This window comes from Diceros bicornis, chromosome 15, assembly GCF_020826845.1.
Source record: "Diceros bicornis minor isolate mBicDic1 chromosome 15, mDicBic1.mat.cur, whole genome shotgun sequence".
NCBI classification, from domain to species: Eukaryota; Metazoa; Chordata; class Mammalia; order Perissodactyla; family Rhinocerotidae; genus Diceros; species Diceros bicornis.
In genome coordinates, this window is record NC_080754.1 from 5,651,381 (window position 1) to 5,667,241 (window position 15,861).

Genomic DNA, 15,861 nt, shown 5'->3' on the forward strand with positions numbered 1-15,861 from the left:
TAACAAGCTCTCCAGATGACTCTGATGCTTGCTCAAGCTTGAAGACCACTGCACTCCTCAACAGAGTTTGAGAATTACTATCTCTAGTTTTGTTAAATAGCTATATCTCAATAAAACAAAACTCGTAGGTTTCTTTTCCTATTACCTTCTAATCATCTTCCACAACCAGGCCCTGTGGGTGGATGTAGGATTCACTACTATAAAGGAACAAGGGTGGGTGGGAGATAGATTTTAGATTCAAAGCAGATAAATTGAGGTACCGCTTTCTCCCCTTTTGAAAAAGCAAAAACCAACAAAAAATTCTCATAAAATAAGAAAGTCCCTAGAAAGAGTTCTCCCTAAAAGGATCTTGACTCTGGTAATGCTTATCCTTCAATGCCTTTTAAATTATTTGATAACATAATTTACAGGAAGTTTATTTAGTGTTAATGTCTGTGGTCCTTTTATGGCCTATGAGCCTCTGGCCATGAAAAGGAATGTTAGAAATGGATGTTTCTGGGACACCACAAAAACCTTAGATGATATGCAAGCCATGGGCTATAATGACTTTGGAAAACACTACAGTAAATACTTGTTGTCTTAATTTTCTGACATAAGTGACCACAGATGCTTGAATTCAATGGCCTGTTAAGAACAAGTGTTAAATATGCAATTCAGCTGACAAATTTAGGGGATTATAACACTAAATAGTGTTCTTTGTAAACAGCCGAGAAAGGCACCTGAAAGTATCTGAAAAAGCACTGACATGGTGAAAAATTGTGAAAGTGGGATTTCTTGCCAAGAGTATATGGAGAAGGAATTTTGACTAACCTCGAGTATGAAGCATTGTTACTTCTTTCAGTGATTCCAGGATATTTTTTATTAGTCATTCTGGTGATTCAGTTGTAATATCAATATTTAAAATTTGAGTTACTGTTCCCAAAACAGGATAATAAAAATATTCACTTTCTCCAGTGAAAGACTGTTTATAAAGGGTTTTGCAACTTGATTGCTGTATATAAGGGCAAAACCCTAAACCGCAGTAATACTGGTATGTTGATCAATCAAAAGTCAATGGTGCATCACACCACATTTAATCTGTTTCTAGGACTTTCTTCTATTTCATCTTTATTTGTTTTTGATTTGTATTATAAGGAGAACCAGCACAACAACGCAAAATGGCACACACATGTGTAAGCACACACGCCTGGATTTGGAAACCTAATTTTATATATATATTTTTTTCACTAGTTGTTATTATTGTGGGTCATGGTTGAAAAAGTCTAAAAGCCAATAGAATATATCAGATTTCTATGGCAGGGATGGTGGAAGATCTTCCTAGCACAAGGATCAGAACTTGAGAAAGACATGAGAGCAGAAAAGAGGAGGCTGTAAGGAAGGAGTGAGAGGAGAGCTGGAAGTCATCTGTTGTGCACAGCAAACAAAGCTGTGAGCGAGAGAAACAGAGATCAAAGAGGGAGGCTGGCGTGCTGAAATGGCATTAAATGCCTGCGACTGTGATCCAGTTGCTAATTAGAGGATCACATTTTATGGGGACACTTCTTGACCGAGAAACTCAGTTTCATGGAAATGTTGGCTACCAGTCAAAGGAAGAGACACATGGCATTTGAACTTGAGATCCAACTGAATGAGCCACTGAAGAACGGCAAAGTTCTCTGCAAGTTCTCCAAAATATCAAGCTCCAACAACTACAATGGGGCAAAAATCCAGGAATAAATAGAAAAGTGACCTTACAAAATAACGCTAATATCTGGTTTTTATTGTGCATCTGTTGCTGCCATACTTGAAGGCACACAGTAATTTATGCCATATTCAAACCCATTTAAGAATGAACTATGGTGTTAACATACAGTTATGGTTTGTCCCATCTGACATGCAGAGTTTACTAGATGAATGTAAACTTGTGCTTTTTGCAAGCTTGCTGATGCCAAGACAAATGAGTGGGAAAGCATGATATTTTCAATCAAATGGAACATTTAGCATGACATAGAAACCCCCACCCTTGAAAAAAATGTAAGGTGTGCATTGTCTTCCAAAGGGATGATTCCTGCTGTATCCAAATAGATGAAGAGTCAGCTGTGAGGTCAGAATAAGCCAAAGTGGCCAGCAGCACTTCCAGCTGGGAATGGAAGCCAGGAGAATGTTCTGAGGACTCTTATGGTGTTGAGAGAAGGGGGAAAGAGGAAAGGAGAGAATTAGGAAGGCAAGAGAGAGAGAAGGAGGCTGAAGGGAAAGGAGGACTAGGAACAAAAAGAGGGAGGACAGGAGAAAAAGAGTCTCATTAGGTAACTGACAGTCACCTGATCAGACCAACCCAGCACCTAGAATCCACCGGACGGACCACTAGGCATCCGGTGAAAGACAACTTGCACAGAACTGCATCCCAAGGACATGTGGAGAAGAAAAGGACCAAGGACCACGACTTGTGTTCCCAAACCTTTCACAATAAGAGGAAAGCCTGCTCTGAGCAGGCCCTTCCAAATCCTGCAGGAGAGTTGGATAAGGGCACAGGAGCAGGGTGCTGATGGCAAGAATTATGTTTAAAAAAGCCACATGGCTCCTCTGCCCAGTCCCTGTGTCACCGTGAGGCTGACACAACACAGGCCCATCGGGCTAGATCTGGCATCCAGCAACAGCGAGTTGCTCTAGCTCAGCGTCTTTTCAGGAAGTGTCAGGAGACCAGGGCATCTGGAGATGTTCTCTAGCTACCTCCACAGGTAAAGAGTTTTCAAAAATGGATCCGGTCTTCACATCCCCTCTTACTTAGGTTAAGAAAGTTACTACAAAAAAATTCATTCAAGTCAACCTAATATTACCTGTTAGTGGAAGCTAAAAAGAGAACTGTGTTTTTATTATTCCCTTTTTTCAGGAAAGCAAATCTGGTGCTCAGAGAGGCCAGGTCACTTGCCCAGACTCACATTTACTCCTGCGCTTTACCCACTAGCCGCTATTGCTATTTTCCAATATTTATCTTTCCAATTCATAATGAAACTAAAGATTAGAGTAAACCTCACTGGGAGAACACGGCCAGCATCGTTTTCCTCCTAATTCTAGTGAAGATATGAGTAATTAGGGAAGTATTCTCTAACAACAGAATCATTGGGATGTTTAAAGAGGATGAACCAGGAGAGGAAGAGAGGGGCTGTTCTTCAGATCATCTGATGCCTTGTCCTAAACTTACTGGCTAGAGATGCTTTCCCCATCTGGGAAAGTGAAAGGAGAGAGAAACTCTGTCCTGTATCCCCTACCGGCATATCTGTAACAAGACTGAATTCCAGAGCTCTCTGCCAGCGTGACTTTGGCAGCTGCCCCAAACCCCTCCTTCCACGACAGAATCTGCTACTCTCAGAGAAAGAAGGCCTGTTAGGTCTTGCACGCCCACACACACGTGTGCACAGGGGACTCTCCACAGGCTCTTGGAAAACCAGAATGTTTTCTTATCAGCTAACAGAATGGAAAAATCAAAGGATGGCATTTAAGGAGAAGGGAAAACTGAAACTCCACTTTAGCATCTGGCCTGAAGCAAAGAACCCGCAAGCTTTGCTAGCAAGGGTTCATTCTCCATTCAGGGAGGAGAGACCTTCATATTCCTGGACGTGCAGTGGACTACACTTCAAAGATGTTTCAGATTATAAGCCATCCTATGTGCTCATAAATTACTCAGCATAAAACAGAAAGAAGATGAGCTGGAATGCGTTATGGCGATGTGCACAATTAGAGGAACCATTTACAAAGACAATTCACTTCACCTGGACACTCTGAATGGAGAAATCCAGTGAACGTTTGCTTAACTCCTGCATTTTGCATTGACTGGGATCATGGGGTGCTTTGTTTTTCTTAACATCTTACATGAATTCATTTTTTTCTTCTTTATGTATATATATATGTCACTTAAAGCCACTGCATGGCAACACAATGGGATAGCTTAACTCCTGGAAATTTTGGTTATTAAATAAAGACAAAGAATTAAGACACCAAAGTTTCATCTAAAAGAAAATGACTTTGGTGTGGCCAAGTAGTTTTAAATACAACTAATTTCAAACTTTTTGAAGGAAGGAAATGTCTTACTCATCTTTGTAATCTTAATATGATGATTTTTTAATTGAATTACAACATGAGTAAAGTAAGTCCAGGCCTGAAAAACACAATCAGCCATAGCTTCTCAGATCTAGCTTCTGAGCTTTTGTAAAAGTAGACTAGCACCTGTGTTCTAACACCAAAAATAAGGTTAATCTCAATTTTCAAAGTTTCCTTATTTTATACAGTCTGAGAAGGAAGTCTCAAAAATTTTCCAAATAATGCTTTAAAATCCTAGAACAAAGCAGCAAAAGAATCAAAATCACCTTTAAATTGATAGAAATTAAAACTTAAATAGCAAAATAATTTACTTGGGACTTTTAAACTTTACACTCATTCAGAAGGATTTATCAAGTACTTACACATGCAAATTTTCAAAAACTGTAGATGAGTGGTTTTCAACTCTGGCCATATTGGAATCACTCAAGAAATTTTTAGAACTCTCCCACATCAGACCGACTCAATCCATATACAAAAATGTCAGTACTGCTCTGCTCTGAGTAGAGTAGAGAAGCAGAGCAGTACTGACATTTTTGTATATCAACTGTTGAATATCAGTGTATTTTGAATTTCAGTTATTCTAAGGTGCAGTGAGAATTATAACTACTGGGATAGATGTTACAGTATTTGTACTAATAGCTATACTTATTTTAGAAGAAAACATTGAATTGCTTATCATAGGTAAGGTTTGAAAGGAACCTCAATTTTCTCTAAAATGAAGGTGTTGGAGTAGATGGATTTGATCTGGTTTTCTAACGTAAGGGCTTTATATGTGTAGTCCTTGACTGGAGAACAATAATGAACCTTCTGTGAAGGTGTCACTTTTACCTGCTTTTCAGAATTCCACAGGGAGGGACATTAGCTGACTTCATAGCTTGCTGTACCAAGAGGGCCTACAAAGCTCAGACTAGCGTTAAGGCTCCCAAGTTTCTATCAAAGTCACTGGGAATACAAGTTAGAGTTTTGTTAGATCAGGGAAACCCATAATACGCTATAAAAAAATCTCACTGTGGAAGGTTTTTGGTGGGTCCCCAAGCAAACCTTATGAGCAGTGAAGTAAATCCTCCTTCAGTCTTTTGTCTGCTGTCCACAGAACTTTCCCAAAGTAGCCTGAGACCTTGAGGTATACCTTTCTTACTATGTACCTCCCAGGCCTTTGGGCCCATCTCCACACAAGAAGAGACTGTGGGTTAGAGAAAAAACCCACGGGGTTTTCTAGTATTAAACATTCTACAAGGTTCTGGATGTCATGTTAGGAATATATTCTGTGTACAACCTAAATTTTGTATTTTGATTCCTAGAGCTTAGGGAAGAACTGTTTTATTAATGTCAGACTGAGAAAAGCTCCTTTAGTTTATCCAGTTGTCTCCATCATATCCATTGCTAGTATACTTTCTTCTTCCAAACACAAATTTAATTCAACCTTAGAGAAATTCCTCCATTTACTGGAAAAGCCATTCATGGATGTTTCAGAAGCACGTCTTCATGGGGTCTATATCATCAACTTCATAGGTGTTCATTGCTTAATATTTCTACATTTTGTTAAAGAAAAATTTCATTTTGACTTTTGTTTTCTCTTTTTGTTTGAGAGCTGGTGGCATCTGGGTCTTACAATGAAAGGCAGAGTTCCCATCTGGGGGGAATTTACTTTGTGTGCTCCTCTACATTGGATCAACGGCACTGATGGACTGCAGAGGAAATCAGCAGAGGAACCTAGGCATTGACAGGACTCTTGTATAAAGAAAATAATGCTGGGTGCTGAATATTTACCTTGAGTCTTTGCACCCTTAAGATATTTATCTCAGTTCTCAGGGATTTCCTACAATCAACTCCAACGATGGAGAAAGACAAATTAGAAGTTTGCCTGCGGGGCATCAGCCACTAAAGGCTAACTTGTATAAGAAGTCAATGGGGTATTAATGCTCAAACCAGTATTTTCTCTGGAGTTAGATTTCCTGTATTCATAATTCCGCTATATCACTTACTAGCTGTGTGACATCAAGCAGCGATTGACCATTTTGTGGTGGGTAGACTCTAAGATAACCCTCGATAATCCCCACCTCCTGGTATTCACTCCCTTGTCTAATCACTTTGTGTGAGAGGACCTTGCTTCTAACCAATAGAATATGGCAAAGGTGAGGGGCTGTCACTTCCATGATTAGGCTACATAAGATCGTAATTTCTGTCTTGCCTGCAGACAGACTCATCTGGGCTTGTACACTTTGATGAAGCAAGCAGCTATAACAGAGAGGTTCATGTGGCAAAGAACTGAGCTGACATCTGGCCAATAGCCGATGCAGAAAGGAAGTGCTCAAACCACAACCCTCGAGGACCCGAATTCTGACAACAACTACAAGAACTTGGAAGTAGATGCTTCCCCAGTCAAGCCTTCAGATGAGGCCCCAGACCTGACCAACAACCTCCTTGCACCCTGTAAAAGACCTTGAAGGAGAGGACCCAGCTAAGCCAGACTCAGACTCCTAACCCACAGAAACTGTGAAATAATAAATGTGTGCTGTTTTAAGCTGCTAAATTTGTGGTAATTTGTTACTCAGCAATAGATAACTAACACACCCTTTAGATTTAGTTCCTAATCTGTGAAATTAGGATAATAATAATATATATTTCATAGGCATGAGGATAAAATGAGATAATTTATCTAAGCACTTAGCATTAAACATCATGCCTGATACATAGTAATATGGTTAATTGTTATCATATTCTTTAAATGTTATTTTAACAGAATGTATGTATTTAAACCATTGTTTTTCTATTTTTGGCATCTTCTTCCTTTAGCTAATACTATTTATTTTTACATTTTTATTTTACTATTCTAGTAATCTCTCTCATTAGATTATTCTATTTTTTAATTTTACATTTACTCTTAGGTCACTTTTGTTAAGTTCATCTATTTATTTTCAACATTCTCTCTTTCTTTTATACCTACTTTTATAAATAGCAATCAGGAGCCAGGCAAAAGAGAAGTCTTCCTGAGGATGGTGACCCAGAATGAATGGTTGGTCACATCTCCTGAATGGTCCTCCCTTCATTAGACATTTCATTTTTGTCTTAGACAAACCTTCTGTCCACTCACATTAACCTATGAAAATATTTTAGCTGTCTTTTCTATAATACGGTATAGATAAATTCTTCTATCCTCAATTGTTCATATGCCCCATTAACTTGACAGAGGGAGAAAGAGAGACTAGAATTGCTTAATGTTCAGTATCTCATAGCCTGATATAGCAGTCTATAAAACTAAACTAAACTAGTGAATGTGTAATTAACACAGGGGAACTTTATTTTTAAACCTTGGGTTCTAAACCTGAATAGTCTTAGCATAAAAACAAATTATACTCAATCAATTTTTACATTCCTAATATGTTACTTTTATAGCAGGGGCTGGATCTCACTGAATTTAACCTAGTAGATGCTCAATAAACAGTGCACGAACAGACAAAAAAATCAAGAAAACTGCCAAGAGACTTGAGAGCTGTAAAAGATGCTAAAGTAATCCTGCTGTGGTTTTCAAACTTGTTGGTATTCTCTTAGCAGTGGAACCAATTTTTTTCCCAATTTACTCTTTAATACAGTCCCACCAATACATAGATATATATTACTTAAATAAAAGCAGAACTCCACCCACTAGGCTTCTTTTGCACTCTCCACTATTATCTCCCCAATCTCCCTGCCTTAACATGGAAGAGATCCTCCCCAGTTCCTTGCAAGTATCAACCCCCTTTCGGGAAATGGACTGGGCCATTGGAGTGACACATTCTTGTTTTGTCAAAGTGAGGTTGAGAAGGCACCATGGAGAGTGAGAGCTGACCCAAGGTGAGTGGCTGGGAAAGCTTATAGAGCAAGACATAGGGGGGCCGGCCCCATGGCTTAGCGGTTAAGTGCGCGCGCTCCACTGCTGGCGGCCCGGGTTCGGATCCCGGGCACGCACCGATGCACCGCTTCTCCGGCCATGCTGAGGCCGCGTCCCACATACAGCAACTAGAAGGATGTGCAGCTATGACATACAACTATCTACTGGGGCTTTGGGAAAAAAAATAAAATGAATAAATAAAATTATAAAAAAAAAAAAAAAAGACATAGGGGTCCTCCTCTCCAAAGACAGCCTCCTATTTCCTCTTTGTAATCAATCTTGGGGAGTCAGGGCATAGAGACAAGGAAGAGGCCATTGCCTCGTGTGTGGATTTCTCAGCCTTGGCTTCCCCTCTGAGTACCTGAACGCCTGCTGAGCTCCGGCCCCTGGCGGTTGCCTGGGGTCTGGCCATGCTGCTACCTCTGAGGGGAAGGCCCCTCACCTCTCAGCCATCCTCCTCCTTGCCCCAACTTGTACTTGTCTTCCAGGCCTCTACTTGAGTGCCTTATCCTCTCATAATTCTTGACCCTCTAGTCTGCATCGGGTCCTTCTGGTTGTTCTCAAAGCTCTTTGCGTTTCTCCCAAATTGGAAGATAATCTCCTTCTATTATAACTGTCCCTTTACAGCCCTGTCTCCTCCATTAACTGGTCAGCTCCCTGAAGACAGGTGCCCAGCTGTGTCTTCCCAGACTCAGTGCTCTGCATATACAAGGAACATACTCTGTTACTTGAACAAATTAACATATCTTCACATAGAGCAGGGACCTGAAATTAAGGGTATGGGCTTTTCCACTTGCTGGCTGTGACTTTGGGCAAATCACTTAAACACTTTAGGGCACAATTTTATGCTCTGTAAAGTGAGAGTAATAAAATACCTGCTTAACAAGGGAGCTTCGAGAATTTAGTTAGATTCTCCACATTAAAAATATTTAGCCCTGGGGCTGGCCCAGTGGCGTGGTAGTGGTGGTTAAGTTCACGTGCTCTGCTTCTGTGGCCTGGGGTTCACAGGTTCGGATCCTGGGTGCGGACCTACTCACTGCTTAGCAAGCCATGCTGTGGCAGGCATCCCACATATAAAGTAGAGGAAGATGGGCACAGATGTTAGCCCAGGGCCAATCTTCCTCAGCAAAAATGAGGAGGGTTGACAACAGATGTCAGCTCAGGGTTAATCTTCCTCACCAAAAAAAAAAAATTTAGCCCTAAATTACCACAAGCAATATGAGCTCAAAGAATGTTTATCTAAGATAATAACGATGAGTTATTAGCAGAGTTATTATTATTGCCCTTTGCCCCTGAGTTTTTTGTCCTTGTAGTCAGTGATTTCTATTCTGTCAGGTAAGAACATGAGGCAAAGACCCAGCTGCCTCTTCACTCTAGCACACGCCAAGAGTCACACCCAAGAGCCTCATGCCCTCGGGCCAATTGATTACACTTGTCTCTTGGATGTTTCTCTGTGGTTTTCCTAATACGCGCCTCAGGAGGACTGATAGAGTTGGCTAGATATTGTAGCCTATGCCTCCTGGCTGATTAGAATCTTCCATACCTGGGAGTTGCTGCAGAGGTGTGTCAAGCCCTCATGTCCCATTATGAGCTCTCGTTGGCTCCCTTTACTACATATTGTTCTCTGTGGTTTTTATTTTAGCCTGTATGCCAGGGGGAAAGAAAAGTTCTATAGTGCAAGAATAAAGATTCTGAGAGAGAGCTGAAGAAGAGGGGCTTTCAAAGGTGTAAAACAATGTGGTAATTCTTCTCTAGGCCCTGTGTGTTACAGTTTAATTCTCCTCCTGAAAAACAAGTTCAAGAGGATCTCTCTGGAAAGCTCTGTGAGGCCTCACCATTCCCCAGGGAAAAGCTGATTCTAAGGCCAAGGTGCCACTTTCCATAGGGAAGGGCAATGTTTGAACTTGACAATCAAACACTGGGCTGCTGACGGTCAGGCTAGAATGCAGATGGGGCCTTCTCTCACCGTCCTGTGCAGCAACACTCACTCCCTTACCCCACCTTTCTGCTAGAACACGCCACCTCGTTTGCCACCCTCTGAGAGATTTGTCTGACAGTTTGGACACAAGATCACGTTTTATTTGAATATTGATCCACTTTTCTGTGACCCAGGGAATATTTATTGAATGCTTGTTATACGTCAGACACTTTACTAAAAGGTTTGCATCTCTTATCTCATTAATCCTAAAATACTGTGAGATAGTTATCATTACTCCCATTTCACAGATGAGAAAACTGAGGCTTAGCAAAGGCAATGATTTGCCAAAGAATAGAGTCAGTAAGTGGTGGAGAGGAGAAGAGGTCCGTTAATAATAATCTCTAACTTTACTTGAAGCTTTTTAAAAGTGAGCAAGACTCTTCTAATAACTTGTTTTCTATAACAAAGTATGTGGTGAGGTATGCAAACAGGCATAAGATGTGGAAGAAGGGATTTCTAATAAAAAATCAAGTTTTTCTTATAAATAACCAACTCTATATAGCAACTCCTTCTCTTTCTCTCTGTCTCTCTCTATATTGCATGTGTACAGACAGTCCCAGACCTATGATGATTCGACATAACGATGGTGCGAAAGCGACACGCATTCAGTAGAAACCGCGCTTGGAATTTTGAACTGTGCTCTTTTCCCAGGCTATCAATATGCGGTCCGATCCTCTCTCGTGATGCTGGGCAGCAAAGGAAAGTGCAGCTCCCCATCAGCCCTGCGATCATAAGGGTGAACAACCGATGCACTGACAACCCTTCTGTCCCCACACAGCCCTTCTGTCTCACTTTCAGTAAAGTATTCAGCAAGTTAGATGAGAAAGTCAACGCTTTATTGTAAAATAGGCTTTGTGTTAGATGATTTGGCTAACGTAAGCATTCTGAGCACGTTGAAGGCAGCTCGGCTGAGCTACCATGTTCGGTAGGTTGTGTTTATTAAATACATTTTCAACTTAGAATATTTTCAGCTGACGAGGGGTTTATCGGGACGTAACCCCGCTGGAAGTCAAGGAAGATCTGTATATACACACATACACACATACACACATACATAGTAGAGCGTAATAGAACACAGATTTTGAGTCCGAAGCCTGAGATCCAGTCTTGGTCCTGCCATCAATGAGGGAAAGTTACTAAACCTCCCCTGCCCCTGGGTGTCTTCATTTGGAAAATAAATGGTTAAGTCAGTGGTTCCCGTATATTTGCCTGTGAGGTAGTTTTCATCAGTCTGTGGTGAAATGAGAAAAATAAGAACAACAGACATATTCGTATAAATTCATTTACTTTATAAATCTGTTAAAATGGCTTGCTTTTATGAACAATGGAAATTTTTTCCCCTTTTGACATCCTCACACAGCAAAATTCAAGCATGCCTTCCAAAATGGAACTCTGATATTTTATATATATATGTATTTTTACTGGTCCTTAAATCCAAAGGTCTGGGAACCACTAGACTAGGTGATCACTAGTGTCCTTTCTAGATCCAAAATTCTACCCTTTTCTTAAAATCACAAATGATATTTAACTAACTATAAGATAGAAAGGAAAAAGAAGAAAAAGTTTTTATCCCTTTTTTTCTTGTTTAGCTCAGCATTTCCCCAAATGTGTTCTGTGAAAGACAAGCCCTGAGCAAGATATTATAGCTGTTCCACTAGAAAAAGGATTCTTAGTCAAACTGAGCTTGGGAAACAACAGGTTAAAAAAGTGAGACGGGTTTCTTAATCAAGAAATTTTCAGAACCTGTAAAATTCTCACATCTATTGTGACTCCTCAAAAGCAGACAAAGCATGAATGCTCCCCAAGTTATGGGTGGGGAGCAGATGCCTGCCCCAACCCCCTTTAGAGAACAGTACACTTGTTCCTGGAACACAATTTGAGAAAGGTTACTTCGGCTAAAAGAAAGTTCTTCAGTAGCTTCCATAAAAAAGGAAAAACATAGCATTAGAGACAAGAGAACTTGCCATTTATTTCATAATATAATTATTTTAATTTGACAGGTTTTTTCCAAATTACCAGGACTATGGATATTTTCAAAAATTGCCAAAGAAACCTGGATGAAAATACTTCAGATTAAAGTGCAATGTACTAGACAAAAGTTTTGTGGCCATCTTTGACAACGTTTTTTTTTTTTTACCATACAAAATAAAGGAAATTTGCATCCAGAGATTTGTATCCAGTGATTGCAACACAATAATTAAAGCACTTGGAATTTGCAGCAGTCTGCAGTAAGAAAATTATTGCTATCATTCCTACACAGTGAATACAAAGTAAAATAAAACCATCTGTAGGTATGGAGACTGAGAAAACCCCCAGACTCCTCTCAAATGGTGCCTTTGTTAAATATTTCAGCAGGAGGAACAATTAACTCTGAATGCCTGTGGCTCATAATTGATTTATTTAAACACTTTTACTATGATCAAGAAATAAAATTCTTGAAAGAAGAAAAAGATCTAATAGTGTGTTTTTATTGTTCTTTGCATAATTATCTGATCAGAGTTGAGAAGGTTTACTTAGCCTTTTTTATTTCTTTGTACATCACCATGTGAAATATCAACTAGCCAAACCCTTCAGCCTTCCCATTCTGGATTCAAGTTTCACTTAACACACAGAGGAAAGAACAGTTTTTACTTGGGACAAGATGATCTTGGAGCAAACTCTCCAGAGGGAGGACTCAGGAGGGATCTTTTGGATATTCTGACACTAACAACCTTTCTTTCCAACTCTATGCACACCAGGTTTCTGACAAGCCTGTGGCTCTGCATTACCTCCAATATTTTCCCTGATAACTGTAATTTCCAGCCTGTTTTTCGTAATCCTGCTGACTACAGCAGTCTGCAACCATAAAAAGCCTTCACAGACCTGGTGTTGGCTTAAAAAACTGCCTCTGCAAAGGAGCAAAAAAGTACATACAGCATTTATGTTCAAAGACAGGAGAGAGGCAAGTTCTTGCTTGGGTGATGATGGGGTCAAGAGATGGTTTTTAGGGTCTTAATTCAGAAATTTTAATTTTCTTCTGATGACATTTGTATACAAAATGCCAACACTAAAATGAGAGCAATCTAGCCAGCAAAAGGGGGAGTGTCCTGTCCGGGAGATGAAACCTTCTTCCAAACTCCACTGGAGAGAAGAGGCTAGGAATTAGCACATGACCCAGCTTTGGCGTGCCCTGCCTAGAATCCTTCACCCTCAAAGTTAATAGGTACCTGTGAGGATTACATCAAAGATTCAAGCTTTCAGAATTAGCTTCTTTTAAACCTTAAGCTAGTACTGGTTTAGTCTCTGCGGAGGGGGATAAAAACACTAAACAACTCTTTTTAACAGACTACAATACCCATCTATACAATATGATTCAATATATAAATACTGTAGTTTGAAACTATACCATTTAAACTACTGTGAACATCTGATAAACCTAATAAGAAGTTGGTTTTCATTTTTGCAATAAAGAGATCTAATTGAAAAGTAAATAACAGAGGGGAAAAAGGTAAAAGTTTAAGCAACTTGCACATTTGAACTTTGATTCTCCACAGAATAACTCTATTCCCCCCATCTGGTAAAGCAGATCACATTTAATATCAACATTTAAAAACCAGTATCTCTTAAAAATTATTTTTAAAACACAAAACATTAGAGCTACTTGCCTTTTGGCAATTTCTGTGCATTTCCCAGGGCTAGTGCAATACTTCCACAGAGAAGTAGACACCCCAAGCTGGAGAGCATGTTGCATTTGCCACCTCGCACAGGGAGTGATGCTGGTGGGTGTCCCGCAGCCCTGGAGCTGCATTTAAGTGAACTGTCTCCCAGTGACAGAGGCGGGCGGCTGCACTTAGCCGTGCCGCGGGCTCACTCACAGGGGGTGGAGACAAAATGACATCACACCCTTTCCCACATACACCAAAAAAAAAAAAAGGCACAACAGCAAAAACACATCATCATATTTCCCTCTGCTAGTTGTAATGGTCTGTCTCTTCTCTTCCCTCTGTGATATAAAGATTGAAATTATGGCCAATGTATGCTTGTGAAAGATAAAGTATTTCGGTAATTTTGAAACATGTGATGAACTATTTTTAAAATTCAGGAAAGACATACTTAAAACCATTGGAAAGTTAAAAATATAAAATGAAACCTTATTAGGAAGGAAACTGTTTTTAATTCTCTAGTAAACCAATCCAACTCTTCTTTCAAATGGGAGTAAACTCATAAAAATACTTTGAACCATTCTGAAGTTCCAATATTATAAGAGTAAGTTGTTGGCTACACAGCTATTCGTTATATATGATACACGAGAGTACGTACACATTACACACACAGACACACACAGACAGATATTCTGTAGATACGGATGTAGAGATACAGACAGACACTGTCACTAATTGATCTCCAGCTCTGGGTCAGGCTCTGTGATAGCGCCTCTACCTGCATTATTCCACTTTAATCCTCACAGTGACTGTGCAGGAGACACAGGGTTACCCTCATTAGAAAAACTGAGGCTCAGGGAGGTTCAGACTCCTGAGCAAGCCAGGGTATTCTAAGGGTGAATAATTTGGATGGGTTTTGGAGTAGAACGGCCTAGGGTTTAAATTTGGATGCTATGTGCCTCTGAACCAATTCTCCATCTACCTATCACCAACATTGGTTACATTTAAGTGCTTGCTCCATGCCAGGCGCTGATCTGATCCAGTCACATATATTAACACATTTAGTCCTCAAAGTAAGCTAGGAGGCAGTCATTGTCATCATCCCCATTTTACAGATAGAGAAACTGGGCTTGGAGAGGGTAAGGGAAAAGCCCGAGGCCACGGTGCTAGTAAACAGCAGAGCTGGTTCTCATCAGGCAATTTAACCCCAGAGATCCACTCTTAATTACTAAATTTTAAATTCTGAAATAGAGATGATAGCACCAATTTCATAAATTTGCTAGCAAGATTTTTAGACGGTACTTCCCACAGCACCTGACAGATAGGAAGCATGTAATAAATGACAGTCACTGAAAACAACAACGATGACAATAATAAATCCCCAACTAAGTAGAACTATGATTCTAACCCGAGTTTACCTCTCTCCAAAGCCCATGTGTATCCTCTCTCCCTCTGCATCACGTTGCCCCAAATATAGGCACTGCTGGAAGGCCTGTGTTAATGAAGTACTTTAAATGTTGTCTGTACGTTTACAGTGACTCTGAAAATAGCTGATTTCATGGGGTTGCTGTAGCTGAAGCAAAACAGCAAGAGGGAAACGGAATAACTCTGGTCAAATGACATTCTAGTCAAAAAACTTACGAAAAGAAAAAAGAAAAACTGAGGCAACAGCCCCGTCTTCCAAATAAAGCGTGAGAAGGCACATTGTTAAAGTCATTTAGAGCTGGCCGGGGCTAAGCTTTCACCGTAGGAATGCTCTGGCACTGGCTGCGGAGGGGATTGGGTTATTTAACAGGTCTTTTTCATCTCTGATTTTTTACTTGAATAGGCAGCTCCCTCAAACCCGAGTTTGGACAGTCATCCGGCTGGCACTGCTGATTCTGCTTCTATACTCCACTGCCATCAAGCTAAGCCAGTGAGGCCACTGTGCTAGCAGGAAATGACAGGTCTTCTGAGTGGGGAAAAAACAGCAGAAATATTGAAAGAAGGCTGTTCTTCCGAGCAGTGTGAGCGGCTGGTCTGAGGGTTAGGTAACGGAATCCAGGACTCAGTCTCTCCTTGGCCCGCAGGCTAAGTCCGGTCTACGTGAGCAATCCTTAGTTGCAATTTGGGACTGGGGCTAATTAAATAAAGGCCAATCTCCTATTATTTTGTCAGAAAAAAGATGGTTGCCTTCCCTTAGCTAGTGGGATAATGAGCACCGAGTGAAGACGCTGGGAAAATTAGAGCTCTACTCAGACCAGGGCGGAGGCACGACCTAAAGAAATGGACCAGGTCAGAGGAGGCATTTCACC

The 15,861-nt window shown here is 40.4% G+C and overlaps 1 protein-coding gene across 10 annotated transcripts in view; it reads right to left on the bottom strand.

Moving 5' to 3' along the window:
• Positions 1 to 13,664, bottom strand: part of ABI3BP (ABI family member 3 binding protein) — a 242,074-nt gene extending 228,410 nt beyond the window's left edge. For 9 of the 10 annotated variants that reach the window (XM_058555693.1, XM_058555691.1, XM_058555696.1 and 6 more), the window contains exon 1: positions 13,571 to 13,649. In XM_058555693.1, coding sequence (XP_058411676.1) covers positions 13,571 to 13,649 — 79 coding nt within the window. Of the gene's footprint in view, positions 1 to 13,570 lie in introns of all 10 variants that reach the window. The other variant, XM_058555697.1, reaches the window with a different exon arrangement.
• Positions 13,665 to 15,861: the final 2,197 nt, after the last annotated feature.